Source organism: Megalobrama amblycephala, linkage group LG20 (assembly GCF_018812025.1).
Source record: "Megalobrama amblycephala isolate DHTTF-2021 linkage group LG20, ASM1881202v1, whole genome shotgun sequence".
NCBI classification, from domain to species: Eukaryota; Metazoa; Chordata; class Actinopteri; order Cypriniformes; family Xenocyprididae; genus Megalobrama; species Megalobrama amblycephala.
Window position 1 is genome coordinate 29,670,677 of NC_063063.1, and position 20,514 is coordinate 29,691,190.

Here is a 20,514-nt window from a genome sequence, read left to right on the forward strand (position 1 = left end):
CCCGGATAAAGCGGAAGAAAATGGATGGATGGATGGATGGATTTGGAGAAGCGGTCCACAACAACTAGGATGGTGGTATTTCCTTCTGAGACAGGGAGATCAGTAATGAAATCCACTCCTAGGTGTGACCATGGGCGATCTGGAACGGGCAGCGGAAGGAGTTTCCCAGCTGGCAGATGACGAGGAGATTTGGAGATGGCACACTCCCTACAGCCCTGCACGTACCTTCTGACATCCGAAGCCATCCCTGGCCACCAGAAGCGTTCTTTAAGCAACGAGAGGGTTTCATTGACCCCCGGGTGACCAGTGCCAAGTGACGTGTGAGCCGAGTGGATGGTGGGAGTGCGTCGTGTCCGTGGAATGTAGAGCAAGCCGGGTGGACAGCCCGGCGGAGGGTTCGTGGAGGCATTGGAGGAGGGAATGGTCTCTTCTGACCAGGTAATGGGACTTACGATGAGAGAGCTCGGGATGATGGGTTCTGGTTCCTCGGTCTGTTCGTCAGGAGCATGGAGACGGGAGAGAGCGTCGGCCTTTACATTCTTGGTGCCTGGGCGGTAGGAGATGGTATAATTGAAGCGGGAGAGAAACACCGCTCCCACTCCAGTTGTCGAGGCGTCCACTTCTACGACGAACTGTTTCTCTGGGTCTGGATGTACGAGTAAGGGAACGGTGGTGAAGGCTTCTTTCAGCTGGTTAAAGGCGTTGGTGGCTGCCGGGGTCCAGGACAGAGACTTGGGCTGATGACGGAGCAGGCTGGTGAGTGGATGGGCGATGGAACTGTAACCTTTGATGAAACGTCTGTAGAAATTGGAGAATCCGAGGAAGCGCTGGAGTTCTTTTATGGTGGTGGGTTCTGGCCAGTTGGTAATGGATTCCACCTTCCTCTCATCCATCCGGATGCCACTGTGGTCGATGTTCTAGCCCAGGAAAGAGACGGAATGTTGGTGAAATGAGAATTTCTCTGCCTTGAGGAACAGGTTGTACTGGCGAAGTCGGGTGAGGACCTCCGCAACGTGTCGGCGATGTTCGGCCTGGCTCCGGGAGTATATGAGAATGTCGTCGATGTAGACTAGGACAAAGCGGTGGAGAAACTCCCGGAGCACCTCATGAATGAAGTCCTGGAATACGGAGGGGGCGTTGACCAGTCCATACGGCATTACTAAGTACTCGTAGTGGCCAGTAGGGGTGATGAAGGCGGTCTTCCACTCGTCCCCCTCACGTATCCGGATGAGGTTGTATGCGCTGCGGAGGTCCAGCTTCGTAAACACAGTGGCACCATGGAGATGTTCCAGGGCCGCTGGGACGAGAGGAAGGGGATACCGGAACTTGACGGTTATTTTGTTGAGGGAGCGATAATCAATGCAGGGCCGCAAGCCTCCGTCCTTTTTAGCCACAAAGAATTGATGTAAAGCTTTCTCCTTGCGTAACAGAGCTTTTCTTGTCTCATTTCTTAATGTAGCAGCAGACTAAGTGACAACGGTTTTCCAAAGTACTCCTGAGCACATATGGCAATAATTAACACAGTAGCATGATGGTTCCTTATGCAGTGCATCAAAGGTCACACAGATTCAGCATAGGTTTCCTGTCTTGCCCTATGTGGACTGAGATATTTTTGGATTCCCTGAATCTTTTCACAATATTATTTAGTAGATAGTGCAAGACCTGAATTCTTTGCTTTCAAAATAGAGTCTTTGAATGTCCTTATCTAGCATCATGTTTTTGAGAGCATGTTGTTATCTGTTTGTTTGGTCTGTCGTTTATCGCGTGACAGATGAATTTGCTTTCAGTGTTTTTAAGCGAGATACAATAAAACAAATTATTCATCTTTCATTTAAAGTCTTGACTTGAGCATTTACAGTAGTTAAGTCCACTACAAAAGACAAACAGGTGTTGTATCAGGTTAAAGGTGCAGCTGGTGCACAGTCTGTGATAGCTGAACAGGTGCAAACATGTCTGGGTCAGGAGATTTCTCATTTGGAAAGTGAAAGTTAATGTACAACAATATTAGTGTAAGCCTAGAAACCAAATTCTCACATTTGTAGTGCACACCACAAACAATGCAAGTGAAACCATAATGCACGTTATTCAGTCGTGAGTTTTTACCGAAGGATATCTGATAGCTTTTAAATTTCACAAATGACACAATGGCTTGTAAACTCAATCTAATGTGTTCAATTAGATTGTTTTTGATTTATTGATCAAATTAAACATGAACAAGCAATCATGCAGGCATTTGCATCACTTTACAACTGAGGTCATAAGAATAAGAATCAACAAGCATGAGCTAGAAGAATCAATAAGCATGTTAGTAGGATGCTTTAGTTCTTGTTGAAATGTAACCCGAAAATAACCTGACAGTGAAATGCATGTCCCTTGATATCTCATCTCCATACTGGTTAAACATGCATGAGGAAGATTCTTCACATTCTTTATATTGTAGGAAAGCACCGATACTTTCACTCAAGTTTCATTCAAGTTTTGTTTAAAATGTTAATTATGCAGCCATGACTTGTTGCCAAAAGGAAGTTTGCATATTTCTTATACAACAGCTTCAATCCAGTACACCTGAGGCGAGTGCTGGTATCATTTCATCTGCGATATTCAATAAACTCAATAAACCCCCTAATGAGTTTCTATTTATTTAATGAGCGTATATTTGCTTCTGCTTAAATACCAGTTCCTTTCATGACAGCATGGTACAAACCACCCATTGTGCTGAGGATATTTGCCCTCTTAGTTTCTTAGTTTAGATAACAAACCTATCAGCTAAATCGTGTGCAACAAAAACCCCAAACAAAAAAACAAAAAGTATTACAGTTTTGCTTTCTTTTCTTTCAGTTGTGATCTTCATTTGACAGCAAACATGTTGCTATGTGAAACAACAAACACAAGGACACCTGTGGACATATTCAAGGTGACTTGCTGAATAATTCAGGGTTGAGTGATTTGGTCAAGGGTATAAAATAAAGCTAAAAACAAAACAGTCTGAAAATACTTTTAGTAATAAGTTACAAGAGGCCATGAATAGGCTACAGTGAATATGTTGGCACAAGACAAATTGGAGTGCACGCATACGTTGATTCAACAGACTCTTCTCTGTTTTTTAAATGTGTCTGGGTTTAATTCCAACTCCACTCGCAGTATGATCCTAACCTTTGCAGTGGATTCCACTGGCTTACAGGCTACTGGAAAATATTCTGCTCATGTGACACACTCTTATTTAGCTGTTTAAACAAGAGCATAGACTTCTACTGTTGTATCTCAAAACCACTGTAACCTTAACCATTAAAGAATGCCTGTAAGAGCAAAAAAAAAAAACCATAAGCTGTAAAAAAAGCACGTCCCCCCCAATTGTACACTGTGTATTGCTTGCTTTTAATTTCCAATCCCACAAACAGGAAGCATGCTAGTCTCACCTTATAAGGCAATGATTTGTTCCTGAAACATTTTTTGTTACGCTGGTTGAAAGTCTCTTCACATCCTGATAGCAATCACTAAGTTGAGTGGTCTAAATGTATTTATACTGTATATTTGTATATTGTCTTTGGAAGGTGTAGGACCATGAAATGTTTGTCCAATCATTGCATTCGATACAATGTCCTACCTACCTGTCATACCTCAGTGAATGTATGCCCGCGCAGACATCAGCGTGTTTCATGCAGAGTTATGCCCAAAGTATACTCAGAGATTGTATTATTATAGGGAGATGATCACCTCTCAGCCTATCGTGTAATTGCAGTGACATCAATCACAACAATTGGCAAACAGGCTGTCGTGTAACGATATTTATTAGCTCAAAAGGGGGAATATTAATAATTAGTCATAACTCGGTAGCAGGTAATCAAATTAACTTTAATGTAGCTGAATTAATATTACAATCAATTAATCTGTTCGGCTAGCGAACACTCAGGATTAATTTTCTATCAACTCTTATAGAAAGGATATTTTCTGTGGCCGCAGAATATGGCTTTCTTAGCACGTAGCTGTGATCGAATCATTATCAGGGACATTGGTTTTATAAGCAGACCAGATTCAACTCGCAAGAGTGTGCACACAAGTTTATTTAACTAAATCACAAACACATAACTAACAAACACAAACATACCATTCATGCAATGAGAGAGTGGAAAATGAATTTGAACCGTATCATAACAAGGGAATGAAACAATGTTAAGAGTAAATTAACAATTGCTAGATGATCAGTTTCAATACTATAAACCAACTTTGTAAAAAGGGGTTCACAATCTTATGCTTGTAAACAATACTTGTAAATGCCTTAGCTGTCTGGATCTGCAGGCTCATGAAACTTTGCGCTGTTTATTTGACTCTGTGGTTGCTGCAATTGTGCATGGCTTGAAGTGAAATGGAGGCTTACCAGCCCGGCTCGTGCCGAGTTGTATCAACAGGAACAGGAAGTGAAATACTAGAAGTCTAGAAACCCCTAAAAACTTAACTTTTGAACTCTCCAGACAGTCGACACCTTCAAATCTTGGCTCACATCTTTCAAAGTAAATTCTTTTCTTATCTTTTTAAATTTCCTTTTTAAAACAAGAGGAAGCAGAGATGTTCTTTTTTTAGTATTTATTGGCAACTTTGTAAGGAAAACTAACATGAAGTGAATGAACCACATACAAGGTTTTATCCTGCTTTAGAACTGTTTAAATACAATTAAATACAGTGATCAAACTATAAGACTATTACCTAATGTCAGTATGCAACATGCTAGTCAAAGTTGTAAAACTTTGAATTTAACTTAAGCAGAAGCTGATTTTCCAAAAATTGTGAGTGTCAAGCAAACAATAACAGGAAGGCAAGGCAAAGAGTAGTTCCAATACACAGGCAAAGGTCAAGGCAGGCAGCAAACAATCATAAACAAGGAACCAGTCCAGGGTCAAAACACAGGCAAGAATAGGCAGGACAAGGAACAGACGGAATGCAAACAAAGGGCAAAGCAATGCTCAGCAATGCGTGTCTGTGTGTGAGTGCAGCTTATAAAGCAAAGAATATACACTAACAAGAAGCGACAATCAATAGAACGTTCCATTGCAACATTGCGTTTCCGCCATTTTGGTGTGAAAGCGAGTCGGCAGTCCACTAGTTTCTATGGCAATATCAGCTGCTTTGTTAAAATAAAATGCACATTAAAGCTGAAATCCAACCTGAATGATGACAGCACTGAATAAAATACTATCACTAGTGATCATCAAATCCTTTTAACAGTTTATTTTACACACTTTGTGTTTAAGTCTTCCGCTTTTTTAACAAAACCTTTGCTCTCTAGAAACCCAGTCAGTTTGGGTTAAAATTCTTTAAAAGGCTTATAAACGCTGAATTAATACCAACATATGAAATTAAATTAAGGACATGCATCAGAAAAATTGGGAATGTTGGACAATAAATATATGAATATAACAGCTTGATTTTGCAGTGTTGTCTAATGTCCGTTAAGCAAAAGTGTACAAAAGTGGGAATTATGCATTAACGCACACAGCAATGCGTCATGTATTATAAGATCATTATGTTTGTAGCGTGATCCATTAAACGTACAATATATATATATATATATATATATATATATATATATAATATATTTAAATTCAGATCTAGATATTATTACTATTACTCCACTAGGTCTGAAATATATTGTTTGCTGCAAACATGATGATCTTAAAGGATGATCTTATTAATTATTAATTTACTATTAATAAATGTGTAAAGTTGCATAAAATGGTAATACTCAAAGTAGGCTAACTACGTTACCTCAGATAATTGAATGGTTGGATTCCACAACTGGTAAAATAAAACATATATAAGCAGGCCCGGATTAAGAACACGTTGGGCCCTGGGGCTATAGCAACGCCAAGGGCCCCCTTTCATCTGATTGCCATTCCACAGTGTCTTGTACCACAATAATTTTTTTATTGGAGCCATAAATATTCATGCTATTTACTATTTTAAAATATATTTAACATATAAAATATTTAACATATTTTAAAATTGTATTGCATATATTGCTGACACAAGAATTCTTTCCTCTGATTAACACAAAATAAACTATTTTGAAGAATGTGGATAACCAAACAGTTGATGGTCCCCAGTGATTGCCACATTATTTTTTTCCTACTATGAAAATTAATGGGGACCAGCTACTGTTGGGTTACCCACATTCTTCAAAATATTTTCTTTTGTGTTCAACAGAAGAAAGAAACTCATTCAGGTTTAAAAACAACTTGAAAGTGAGCATGTGATGACAGGATTTTAATTTTTGGGTGAACTATCCCTTTAAGGACAAGGGTCCGCATGCTAACTATTAGGATGCTGTCACTTTAAGACCTGCACGCGTCCGATTTTCTCAACTCATTTCAGACATAACCAACTGTGTTTATGTAAACCTTTGTGTATTTGACAGTATTATAGCGCAATCAGACGCGAAAGTGAAGTAGTGTGCTTTCACTTAAGTGTGTGTGCACGCTTCGGGTGTATGGGGTCAAAAAAGCGCATCTCAGGCGGCCTCGCTACCGCAAATAAAGAACTTTTGTGATTGCGAATAAGTGCAGTGTCCCGTGATCTAGTGGTTAACTGTTAATGTGTCGAGGTCCAAAGGCAAGTATCAAGTGTGCTTCGAGGCAGATGTCGCCACGACATTGGTGTTCTTGGGTTCTAATGATGATGAGAGAAAAACTGCATTCTGTTCACGTCACCTCGTATTTACCCTTACTATTTCATGGAATCTTGAGATATCTTGCTGCAACACCTTCTTCAACGTGACGTCGGCGACGGTGTCGGTGGGTGATATTTGGCTGCCGCTGCAGCGGGGTCTTCCACGTCGGATGTTTTATGTGAACTTTTGGTAATTTTTGCTGTAAGATTAGCTTTTTCTCCCTTTCAAGCTTATTTTTCCTTTTTTGACTATCACTGTTTTTTTTATCAATTTGGAAACAAGCAATAAAGGCCAATATGCTACATGTTAAGCAAAGAGGTCCATGACAATTGTAAGGTGATTTTGATTGGACTGTGATTTATCACTAAATTTTTTCTTGAATCTACAGCGTTAATCTCATTTCCTCCAGTCAGGGCCCCCTCTACCCGCGGGCCCTGGTACAGCGTTAATCCGCCACAATACATCATTTACTGTGGTACATGTGGGCTCTTCTGAGCTCTGATTTTGGGTGTGTACAGAAAACTTAGTGTTTTCCCAGCTTACAAGCTGTAATTACGCCTCTTGGGTTCTAGCTCTACGAGGACGTATCAACACTTGAACGCTTTTTACAAGCTAGAATCTCGTAACTACAGGAATTACAAGGCCGCGTGAACGCACCTTAAGCTCTTTGTATAAAGTGTCACTGATGGGAAACAGGTGTGAGTGTGTGATTAGTTCCTAGATGGGGAATTGTGGGAAATGGATATAACCAAGTTAATGAACACAGACCCAGGGCACATGTAACACCTGCATTGCTGAAAAGCCTCTCACCGGCAGCCGATGCAGGAAGAGGTGTATTAGTCTTGATAGAGAGGCTGCAAATAGTGCAGGGAACGTGAGCAGAGACTCCCTGGTGTCTGAAACACAGGCCAGATATCCATGCCAACTCTTTGCTGGCTTCATGTGTAGTCGGTTTCAAAGAAGCAAAAAAATCGTCATCATCAGATGAACTGTTGGCCACGAGTACTCTTGATCCTGTGGCCGATTTTGGACTGTGTTTGCAGCTGAATCATGTTCTTCCTCCATTTTCTTCCACTGATTGACTGTTGTAATTTCTCTAATTTCCAGGTCAAGGTGCTGTGCATTGTGGTAATTGATGCGACATGACATCACTTCCAAAGGACCAATGAGCATGTCTGACCAATTTCATGGAACGTCAAAACGAATCTCATTGGCAGAATAAATAACATTTAAATTAAACTGGGCATCAGTGCAATTCATTTGGTTTGATAAAAGAAAGGGAAAAGAGAACGAAGTGATCTCCAAAAAAAGAAGTACTTTTTGACTGTAAATGAAATTGTAAGGAGTAAAAAGTCCTTTTTTTTCTTAAAAAATGTATTTAAGTAAAAGTACTGATTTTTAATTGTACTCAAATAAAGTAAAAGTAAGTATTACTAAATATTAAAAGTTTGTTGTAGTTGTATCTGAATAGCAACGAAGCAGTTGAGCAATTGTCAGTTGAGCAATAGCTGTCTCATTCACATTCACTGCCCAAAGTATATAGTCTGTCTGGCACATACAGTAACATTAGATTATAAAACGAGAAGAATTGTATTGATGACACAAAAAAACACCATTAATCACAAAATAGGCCAGGGCTTGACAACTGGTGGCCTTCATCCGACCCGTGGCACCCCAATCTCCTTACTCCTCTTTTACTGGCAGTGCGGCTAAATTTGGTATGTGGCCACAGTGGAGCCTGCAGCTGTACCACACATGCTCCGACTGTTATTCTGTGTGGCCAGGGCTTGTCAACTGGCCAAACACGCTTGCATAATAATCTGATCATCAAATACAGAACAAATAGTTTGACTAGCTTATTATGAACTACGGAGCACAGCCCAGTGGATAACGGGAACAAAAACCTATAGAAGCTGTGTTTATTCCCGCTCACCATTATTAAACAGCGTTGCGACATCCAATGAGAAGCGTTTTAATTCGACACACACCTCCACAAACAAAAAATCACTCGTCGATGATTTTAGTTTTAAATTGGATGAAACAGCCTCGACATTCCCAACAAGACTGATGAGGAAAACAGGAGAAATGTGCCATAAATGAAGATAGAAGACTTTTAAATCCCCAAATCACCACCCTTACAAACATTTAGCACAGTAAATTACCATGGTTTGTGGAAATGTGGAATGTTTATATTGAAAACTAGGCTATGTTATAGCCATTTATATTGCAATAGAGTCATTAGGTGGATAGGGAAATATAATTCATGCCTTTTTTTAAGGTGTAGTTTGTATCTGAGTTTAGTCATTTTTTTTATGGTTGGTAAATTACTTATGAATTGTAATCAGTTACTGATTACAAATTACATGACAAAATTTGCAATCAGTAATATAATCTCTTAGATTACACATTTTTGGTAATGTAATCTGACTACTTTTGGATTACATTTACATTACTTTTGTGCTAACCCTTATTTGATGTCACATATATTGTAGGATAACCTTGTACAGATACAAAGAAAAAAATATATTCTATTCACCAACAAGAGCCTCAACAGATCATTTTAAGTGCAAAATGTATGGACAGTTAATACTTCAAAATACTAACACTAATGTATCTGTTAGTGTTTGCTGATACTGATAGTAACACTGAACAAAACAAAATCACATTTCATGATTTTAAAACATATTTACTTAAAATTAAGTAAATTTAGAAAACAGCAACATTACAAAAACAAACATTCTTGTTGTTGCTGATTTTTGTGTATGATTCCACACCCCTCCCCTCACTGCTGGAAAAACTCAAAGAATCATGAACGTATAAGCAGAAGGTTTATTATTAAAAAAATATAAATGTTAAAAAAAAAAATAATAAATTAAGAGAATCAATGAATTGTGAACAACTTACTACCATTTTGTAAATAATATGTAATCATGTAATTCATAAAAAAGTAACTGTAGTCTGATTACAAGTATTTTAAAAAGTAGTTTACTCTAATTATAAGTACTTATCAGGAAAATTTTAATTTGAAAGTGAACTAATCCCTTTAAGCCTAATAATTAATAAAATCAATTTTACAATCAATTTTACACTTGAAACGACTTGAAGAGCCCTGAAATGGGCTATCGGTCTTTGTCAGACACGTGATTTTGTTGTGTGTGACGTCACCGCGGCGCCATATTTGTGGTATCCCTGCTGACTGTGAGAATGAAAGAGATTACGCGAGTTGAGATAACAAGCAAATAACTCGCAAAAATGAAGAAGCACAAGAAAAAAGTTAAAATGTCATATATCGATAAACTCACCAAAGATGCCAGAGACCGTTATTTGGAGAAATTTTCATCCATTCATAACATAGATCAGTACGAACTGACTGCAGTAAGTTGGAGTGCTGCTGACCCCGCATTGCTACCTAAATCATCATACTTAAATATTGTAAACTATCTTGTTTATGGTATAAACGCATATACTAGTGAACAATTTAAAAACTATAAATATCTCGAAACCCACAACATTTCACTAATGGCTGGGTGCAGGATTTATTTATATTCTGAAGGAAGGACTGCGATAACACAGTAGTAAACGATAATGATGATGATGTCGTGTTAACTGTATATCATAAGTGCCTGATTAAGGATGGTTTAGTGTTGTGATCAGGAAGAATTTTGAACTAATACTACCCCTTTTTTCATGCATTTTTTTCTTTATTGCATTAAGTACATAAACCAATGTATAACACAATAAACATTGTTCCAATAAACAAGGCATCATCAGAGATGTATGTAGAATTTAATAGTGTATTTTATTATAGTACATTCTGATATAGTATACCTTTTAGAGCCAAAATAATTTGTAAATTATTGTCCTCCATCTACCTCTGTGCTGTCTGGGTCAATGACATTATGGGTCTTTTTTTTTTTTCAAAAGGCCTTAATAATAATAAAAACAAAGATATGTCGTGCAAGTTAAATATCTGGTTTACAGATTGTGTATATTAGTAATTATCCTGTTAATACTATAAGTGCATATACCTGTGAACTCATAAAATAAATCTACAAATCACCATGAAAAATTTAATTATACATGCTTTATTGTTCATGCAAGACTGGATAAAGCATCAGCACATTTTTACACTACAATTCTACAAAAGATTCAAACATGCGTTGTCAGATTGGATGGTTTCTCTGTGAAAATCTCAAAACAGTCAATAATCTCTGCTACTCTGTATTTAAACAAAGGAGACATATTTCTGTGCAAATCATCTCTGTCTGCCCATACAGCTGAAAGCTTCAGGTTTGCATATAGATATGACACATATGAAACAACAGTTTCATTGAATGTTCTGTATACTGTCTCAGGGGAAACATGAGAAGTGTTGTGTAGGCAGATCAAATCTGAGGTACATTAAGGTTCACAGAAGCATTTGAAATTTGTATTTGTTGCGTCTGGAATCAGAGGCACCAAAAAAAAAAATTTTAATAACGCCATAAAGGTTCCCAGGTTTGGCAGACACGTATAGTACATTAACATCATCATCTCCAAAACAAACATCAGACATCCTGTACATATCAAGTCGGTTTACTTCTGCACATGCAGATCACCATCTCCTCCAGCCTCCTGCATCTTCTCAGTGTGAAGATGATCACTTTCTCCAGCCTGATGGACCATAGTGTCAGCTGACTGACTTGGGTAAAGTTGGTTTTATATTCGCACATTCGGACATCCGTATTCAATAGCCTTGTTAATCACACTACATTGGACATTCAGTGAACATTCACAAGTAAATATGCCATTAAACAATACTTGCCTATTTTGATCGACTGTGAAAAATGTTGTAAGTTGACAATCGTCGGTTGTCAATATCACGTCGCTGCTTAAAATTCGCAAACGTTAATTTATTGCATATTTATTGGAAAGTCTGAATTTATCAGAAGTCTGAATGTGCGAATATAAAACCAACTTTACCCAAGTAGCTGACTGCATTGTTTTTCCTTACTTAGTGTCTGTGTGTGCATCTCAATCAGCTCAGAGCTCTCCTGATCAGTTCCCTAACTACTGAACTAGGGAGCTGATTGAGACACAGCCTGTGTTTAATGCTGATGTGGCCTTAATGTAGGGAGGGATGGTGTCCAGTTGGGGTCAGTCTCCATAATCTTTAAGCAGGCTGATCTGCAATGAAATCAGAAGGTTTTTAGCTACGTAACATAAGACCACAGCTGTAAAAAGTAGTCAGAAAATTAGAATCAGCATATGGATATAGAGCAAAAATGTTGTACCTTAAGTATATAAAATAAAAATGCCTTAGCAAAATTAAGAATAAATTTTTTTTTAGGCCTAACATATTCAAGTAAAGGGATTCAGTTTAAATTGACTATTGTTTCATAGCACATACCATCCAAAAGCGTTGCTATAACGTTTGCTACTTTAGAAAACAGAAATCTCTAACTCACCTTTGTGAAAATGTAGAGAGCAAGCATACGTGAATGGAGATATCTTGACGAAAGTGATGTTTTGCGTCTCACCGCGGCATCCCATGCGATCCGGCGCCTCTGTTACTGCCTCTACATACTCTCCGTACAGCCTTTTTTCAAGTAGGAAACCGACTAAATCTAATCTCGTAGTAAAGTTTTTGACATTTTCTATCGTGGGACATATTATTGCAGCTTTTCACACAACAAAAGGTGCATTTTTACAATGAAAAGAAGCCAAAGAAGAAACAACTCTGACCGATACAGAGATTGTTTGGATACCTCACAAATGGCGGCGACGCCCATAATGCACTTCGGTTTTCACGAGCGTGACGTCACCTGACAAAGACCGATACTGATATGAATGAGTCCATGGCCTTGGTGGAAGAGAGACCTTCAGTCAAGGCTAAACTGATAAAATCACTCAGATGTGATACAGATATGAACAGTGAAAGCACAAACTACGAGGAATAAAGTGCAGTTACATAAACGGATCACGAAAATACAGAGGAAAGTGGCATATTTAGAAAGGAGGAACGTTTAACCGGAGCATTTGTTCATCACGGTGAACATTAAGTGATGCACAATTGAAAAGAAGTAAGGGCACTTCATTTAAACTCGCTATTTCTTTTTTATTGGCACGTTTTCATGCAGTGTTTTTTTATTATTATTTAACTGACTGATGTTATCGTATGCAAAGTATTTGACGTACCTGATTTGACTGCGTGTTATTGTTATAAGATCAGCTCTGCTGTGGTACTTTTTCATATGTAGTCGTCATGCCTACTTCAAAATATTATTTTCTTTTTTCTCCTTTATTTTTGCACTCAGCATCTCAAAAACTGACTCTTTTATTTTACTCTTAATTGACCGAATGCAGCAGATTTGGTGCAATCTGAACCAGAGAGGAGTACGTTAATGCAAAAAGCAAATCATTAATACAGATCTATTTCAGTTTTATTTCAAGAAGTTTCTGAAATGAAAACATGAATGCAACCCCACGGATGTGACCCAAGAGCACGCGCTAACAGAGCCGCTTTTGGGTTCATAACAGAGTCATTGTTCGACTTGGACTGTTGTTTTTTTTTTAACTGCATTCCATCTGGTGAAGATGATGAAGATAATAAACTTTATGAAAGGGTCTGTAATGAAGATCCACAGCCTGTCGCGCGCATCTCGGTGTCTGACAGCTGAAGGCGGTGAGTTTATAATGTGACACTCTTGTTTCTGTTCGTGACGTCATGACTCTTGAGGGAATCTGTAATTTTACAGAAACATATTTAAAGTGTGTGAATCATTCCTACTGCAGTACTTTACCTGTCACTATCATATGCATGCTAATATATTGGATATAATATTAAACTTAAGATGTTTAAAGATTAAAGTTTGATACAGATGAAGTTTTTCGAGATTGAAATGTTGCTTGACAAAGCCATATGTGAGGTTTAGAAAAGTATAAAAATGTTTGAAGTCTGAATGTTATAGAGGTGTCACAGATGGGTGGTGAGAGTGTTAGATAGACAGATGGATGGATGGATGTATGGATGGATGGACAGACAGATAGATAGATAGATAGATAGATAGATAGATAGATAGACGGATGGATGGATGGATGGATGGACAGACAGATAGATAGATAGATAGATAGATAGATAGATAGACGGATGGATGGATGGATGGATGGACAGACAGATAGATAGATAGATAGATAGATAGATAGATAGACGGATGGATGGATGGAAGGATGAATTGGATAGATAGATAGATAGATAGATAGATAGATAGATAGATAGATGATAGTTGGATGGATAGATAGACAAATGGATAATGGATGGATAGACAGACTGATAGATAGGATGGATGGATGGACAGATAGATGGAAGGATGGATAGATAGATGGAAGCATAGATAGATGGATAGATAGATGGACAGTTGGATGGATAGAAAGACAGAAGGACGGACGGATGGATGTATAGATAGATAGATAGATAGTTGGATGGATAGATAGACAAATAAATGGATGATGGATGGATAGACAGACTGATAAGATGATAGATAGATAGATAGATAGATAGATAGATAGATAGATAGATAGATAGATAGAAGATAGATGGACGGACAGATGGACAGATGTATAGATAGATAGACAGATAGTTGATGATGATGATAGATAGATAGATAGATAGATAGAAGGATGGACGGGATGGACAGATGTATAGATAGATAGACAGATAGTTGGATGGATAGACAGGACGGACGGATTGAAGGATAGATGTATAGATAGATAGATAGTTGGATGGATAGACAGGACGGACGGATTGAAGGATAGATGGACCAACGGATGGACAAGTGGATGGATGGGTTGAAGGATGGATGAATGGACAAACAAGCTGTACTCATGTAATAAAAATCTCATTCATTGTGTTGAAGTTTCACTGTTGAAAACTGATCCTTGTTGCACAATGTCAGATAATTAAGAACATGTTGTGGACTCAAGTGTCGTTTCTGTCATCTGTTGAATGTTATAGAGGTGTCACAGACGGGTGGTGAGAGTGATGGATAGACAGACGGATGGATAGATGGATGGACAGATATATATATATATATATATGGATGGATAGACTGACAGGTGGATGGATGGGTGGACGGACAGATAGATATATGGATGGATGGATAGATAGATAATAGACAGACAGACAGATTGATAGACGGACAGACGGATGGATGAATGGGTGGATGGATAGACAAACAGGACAAACAAGCTGTACTCATGTAATAAAAATCCCATTCATTGTGTTGAAGTTTTACTGTTGTAAACTGATTCTTGTTGCACAATGTCAGATAAGAACATGTTGTGGACTCAAGTGTCGTTTCTGTCGTCTGTCATCAGTTGTGCGTGGGTTTTCCTCTGCATCCGGTCCAAGAGTGTGTATTGTAGGAGGAGGTCCTGCTGGTTTTTACACGGCACAACAACTCCTGAAGGTTTGTGTTTTCAGCTCTCAGGTTAAAATGCACCGGTCCACATAACGACTGTCTGACAAGAAATGATTTCATCTTACAGTAGCTGTTTGGGTTCAATAATCATCTAACTTTACTGATTACAGCTAATAAATTTTCCCCCCAGATTCCCTACAGTAAGTGTCCCGAGGCCTTTCGTGACACTTACTAGTGTTTTAGGCTTGAAAGTTATTTTTGGAAGGCATCCAGCAGGGCTTGATAGTTTACAGCAGCTCTCTTGAAGTTTACCTTTACTCCATATCTGCATATCTACTTTTGATTCCCACAGAACATGCAGTAACGATGCTGCAGCATTACCGGTTTTCAGATAAACACAGAACGCACAGTTCTGGCACTTTGATGAAGACTAACTATCCAACCACAGAGATGAAAGAGGAAATACAGGTTGAATCACATGTGCTTTGCAGAAATAAAGAACCATCAAAGGGTTTTGAATGCTGATTTTTAGTTCTTTGTTCTGCATGAGACAAACAAATTCATCACTTTCAGATTCTCCCATTGTTTCCTTGCATTTTCCCACAAAGCACACGTGTTTGACGATTGTGATTGTTCATGTGACTTTCAGGCTCGGCAAGATGCAGTTCGTAGACATTTATGAGCGGCTGCCGGTGCCTTTTGGACTGGTGCGGTTTGGAGTCGCGCCTGATCACCCTGAGGTCAAGGTCAGGCCTTTCTTGTGATGTCAGTATGAACATAATGAATGATCATCATCACTTTCAGTGTCAAGTCAAGTCAAGTCAAATGTTATTTATATAGCACTTTTACAATTGGTAATTGTTTCAAAGCAGCTTTACATATTAGAAGCACAGAAAAAAGGGAAGTGGTTAAAAATAAGCTGTACAAGCAAGCGTGGTAATATGTAACATATACAAGATGGTGCTACATTAAGCCAATGTCGGCTGACTCCCAGGGGTGGAAAAAAACCCCTAGGAGAAAAACAAAGCGTGCTAACACTGGGAAAAAAGTCCTAGGAGGGAAAAAAAAAAAAAAAAAGTGCCTGTCATACAGAGACTACTTTATTAATCAGTTCCCAAAACACGTCTGCTTTTTTTCTAAATAAATATGCTGTTTTAATCAACAGCATTTCAGATAATGGAAGTAAAATGGCAAATAATGCTGAGTTTATTGAATATTTACAATTTTGCTATGATAATGATATGATAATAAAAGCACCATTGTGATTTTTTTTTTTTTTCCCACCATTATCTTCATTGATTTTAGATATGTCAACAATAAAGAAAATTAACCAGATGACATAAATGGGCAAATACACATTAAAAAGCACAATTTATGCAAACATACTGTATGTAACAACGTTGGTGCATTAATAATTATAACTTGTGAAGGGTTTTTAAGCCAGGTTACACAGAAAATAAACTGCTTAAATCATATTTCTCCAATTCTATAAAGAAACACACACATACAAATCAAGTTTTTATTAACAATACATAAACATTTTTTTAAGTTACCACAGCTGGTTAAAGTGCAATTTAGAGGGAAAACCTTACGTTTAGGACATTTGTTTCCACAACAGTTTATAAAAGTCTATTATTGGTATTATTTTAATGCACTTTCTGTTTGGGCATTACGTTTCTTGCCTAGTTTCGTGAACTTTTCGTCTTGTGACATGATTATGAAATTGTTAGATTTTTAAATCTCTGATCTAAACCTTAAAGCAAAAATGATTCAAGTCAATAAATCAATTTAAAGGTGACCTATAATGCCCCTTTTCACAAGATGTAATATAAGTCTCTGGTGTCCCCAGAATGTGTCTGTGAAGTTTCAGCTTAAAATCCCCCACAGATCATTTATTATAGCTTGTCAAATTTGCCTCTATTTGGGTGTGAGCAAAAACATACAGTTTTTGTGTGTGTCCCTTTAAATGCAAATGAGCTGCTGCTCCCGCCCCCTTTCCAGAAGAGGGCGGAGCTTTAACAGCTCAACAACAACAACAAAGCTGGAGAATCTCACGCAGCCAAAATGAGGATTGTCAGTAACGATGTTCATTTTTGGTGTAAATTTTAGGGTATGTCACCAACCCGAGAAGAAGCTTGTTGTAGTCCCTACCAGTTGTTTTTTGTAGTCCTTTTTTGTAGTAAAAAAACAATTTCTCTTTGCATTGAACTTTGAGCGTCGTAACTTTGCAGATGTTGTTTATGCTCAAACATCAACATTACACACTAACTAAAGTTAAAAAAGTGAAATGATAATCAACCACCCCTTTAAAACTTTGATTCAATTATTTGTTTGCAATGTCATGGCACTTTTCACGTCTTAAAATATTATATTTTAGTAAAAATGCATGTGTTTAAATATATTGCTGGTTATTACTATTTATTGCTATTTGGTGCATGTTAATCACAAGTACTGTTTCCTGTTGTCTCAAGCTGATTCAATGTTACTTTATCACCTTTATGTGTAAAATATTGCCTCTCATTAAGTAAGGGACTATCTGTTTGACCAATGGCCAATGCATTTGTTGAAAATACACAGATATGACTTTACCTTTAAAAACCATTAGGTGAAATGATAGCACAGACTCTCTGATTGGACAGTCTGATTGTTGCCAGTCATGAATGTTTGTTTATGTCTGATTTATGTTACAACATTGCTAAAAATACTTTAGACATGTTAGCTATCAGTGACCTGAATGCACGTGAGTTCCTTGAAGAGTATGATGAGCATCTCAGACAGCAGACTGGAAGTCTTGTTGTCGTATGATCTTAACCCAAACAAGCTCTTCCTCTGCTGGGACCTGTTTCATACAACAAGTATACCAAATAAGCTAGGCTTATTTCAGTTAGTCTGATAATTTTGAACCAAATTAACTGACAATGAATCAGACTTACTGAAATAAACCTGGATTATTTGGTAAACTTGTTTTATGAAACAGGCCCCTGGATAAATAATTTCCTCAAGTTTGAGAATTTTTGTGTATTAGCTTTATTTTTCATCATTAGTCACTGCTATAAATGTGTACTACTGAAATAATGCATGTTTTTATTTCTCATTTTAATGTTCCAGAATGTCATTAACACTTTCACCCAGACGGCCCAGCATGAACGATGCAGTTTTCATGGTAACGTGAATGTGGGCAAAGATGTGACGATTGAGGAGTTAAGACAAGCATACCATGCTGTAGTGCTGGTGAGGAAGCCACTCACAACACCATAACAAGTGAATCCTGGGTACAAAATTAACAACCACCAATTGACTATGACATATAAATAAATTAAATACTATTGGATACTTTTTTTCTTTTTTTTTTTTTTGCAGCATTAAACCTGGTTTTACTCTTATGCTGAGTTGGAAATCCTTGACCTAATTTGGTGTTCCGGCTCAAAAATGACCGTCCTTTTAAGTCCTTTTAAATCTTTCAATATGCTATATTATCTCCAAATACTGTAGTGGCCAAAAATGCAAACTACAGCTACAGGTTTTATTTTATTCTCAAAAAAATGCATAGAAAAACCAAAAGCTCACTCGAAAAAGCATACATTGACTACAAAAAATCAGTTACTAATATTTCATCGGTTCTCTCTTGTTTTTGCATGTGTTCATAATTTTTTTGCATGACAGCCTTACCAAAATTTTTTTGTTGCACAATTCGACATGCTTCATTTAACAATTGAATCCAAGCACAACTATGCGGTATTCTTACAAAATCTTTAACAAATTTTTAATAATATTTGAATAAAGTGTGAAAATGTCGATTTTCCTTGGCCGGACATCACTGTTGGCCATTATTGCACTGGATTCAATCTCTTTATTAGCTTGATTTTTTTCAATTAGTTTTGTGTTTCTTTTTGGAGCTAATTGATCTGAGCTTATGCACCTCAGTTTCTGAGTGAAAAAAGTTTGAATTTCAAAAAATCTATATATACGGTATATATACGAAGAGGATTAGGGCCAAGCAATAATAAAAAAATAAAACCATCTCGAGATTAAAGTTGTTAAATTTCGAGAAAAAAGTCGAGATAAAATGTTGAGAATAAACTCGTTAAATTACGAGAAAAAAGTCGTTAGATTATGAGAACAAATTTGTTAAATTATGAGAAAAAAGCGACTTTTTCGACTAACGACTTTTTTCTCATAATTTAATGACTTTATTCTCAACATTTTATCTTGACTTTTTTCTTGAAATTTAACAAGTTTTTTCTCGTAATTTAACGAGTTTATTCTCAACATTTTATCTCAATCCTTTTTCTCGAAATTTAACGACTTTTTTCTCGTAATTTAACAAGTTTTTTCTCGTAATTTAATGAGTTTATTCTCAACATTTTATTTAGACTTTTTTCTCGAAATTTAACAACTTTAATCTCGAGATGGTTTTATTTTTTATTATTGCTTGGCCCTAATCCTCTTCCATATATATAAGCGCAGATCAGTGATGCTTACAATAAATCAGCTCCTTAAAGAAATACAAAACCTGTTAATTTAAAGAAAACAAGTTGACAAAAAGATTGAATCAACTATTTGACTATAACATGGCATAGGAAGAGATTAAGGAATTTTTGGCATGCTGGTCATTTTCGACTCTGAACACCACAGATGTAACAAGGTCAGGAAAAAAAAAACAACAACAAAAAAGCACAAATATTATCTTTTGGAGGTAGTTTTTATACCCTGTATGAGCTAATTGGAAAACAAAATTCTCTCTGGGTCAAAATGACTCCAATCATGTGACACTGATTAACACAATCTCTGTCTTCTGCATCTGTTTTCCCAGAGTTACGGAGCCGAAGGAAACCGCTCCTTGGAAATTCCGGGTGAGGATTTTTCTGGTGTTTTTTCAGCTAAAGACTTTGTCGGATGGTACAACGGACTTCCCACCAACAAGGAGGTGTAGTTTGATTCATTCCAGACTTCCATCTGTGTTTGAAATCAACACCCCTCAAACAACTCTCTAATCTGTCCTTCTGATTTTTTAGCTGTGCCCTGATCTCAGCTCTGAAACAGCTGTGATTCTTGGACAGGGAAATGTGGCTCTGGATGTTGCCCGAATACTTCTCTCCCCTTTGGACATGTTGAAGGTCTGTGGACATGCTTAATGTAATAGGTGGATGCGGCCATTTGTAACTTGAATGTGTGAGTCGTCCGGTGTCATTTATTTCCAGTTATTTTAGCTGTACAAAAACAGTAGCTTACATATGAACTAGTTCATTTTAATGAATTGGTCAGAAAGACAGAAAGACCCTTGTGTCAAACCCATTCACTATATTGACTCACTGAATCACAAGTTATTACTTTCGCCAGCCTCAACTCTGAAATCGAGAATCGTTAGCGTTTATCAACTCTGATAAACTGAGAATCGTTAGTGTTCCCTTAAGAATCACAAGACAAGGCTCACATTTAGTGAACAAAATTTTT

At 37.4% G+C, this 20,514-nt stretch overlaps 1 protein-coding gene across 1 annotated transcript in view; it reads left to right on the plus strand.

The window, feature by feature from the left end:
- Positions 1-13,163: 13,163 nt before the first annotated feature.
- The window catches only part of fdxr (ferredoxin reductase), a 36,860-nt gene continuing 29,509 nt past the window's right edge, over positions 13,164-20,514 (plus strand). The window contains 7 exon segments of the mRNA XM_048170884.1: positions 13,164-13,325; positions 15,017-15,108; positions 15,710-15,727; positions 15,729-15,806; positions 18,169-18,291; positions 19,874-19,987; positions 20,076-20,177. Of these exon segments, the coding sequence (XP_048026841.1) occupies positions 13,238-13,325; positions 15,017-15,108; positions 15,710-15,727; positions 15,729-15,806; positions 18,169-18,291; positions 19,874-19,987; positions 20,076-20,177 (615 nt within the window). The 5' untranslated portion in view covers positions 13,164-13,237.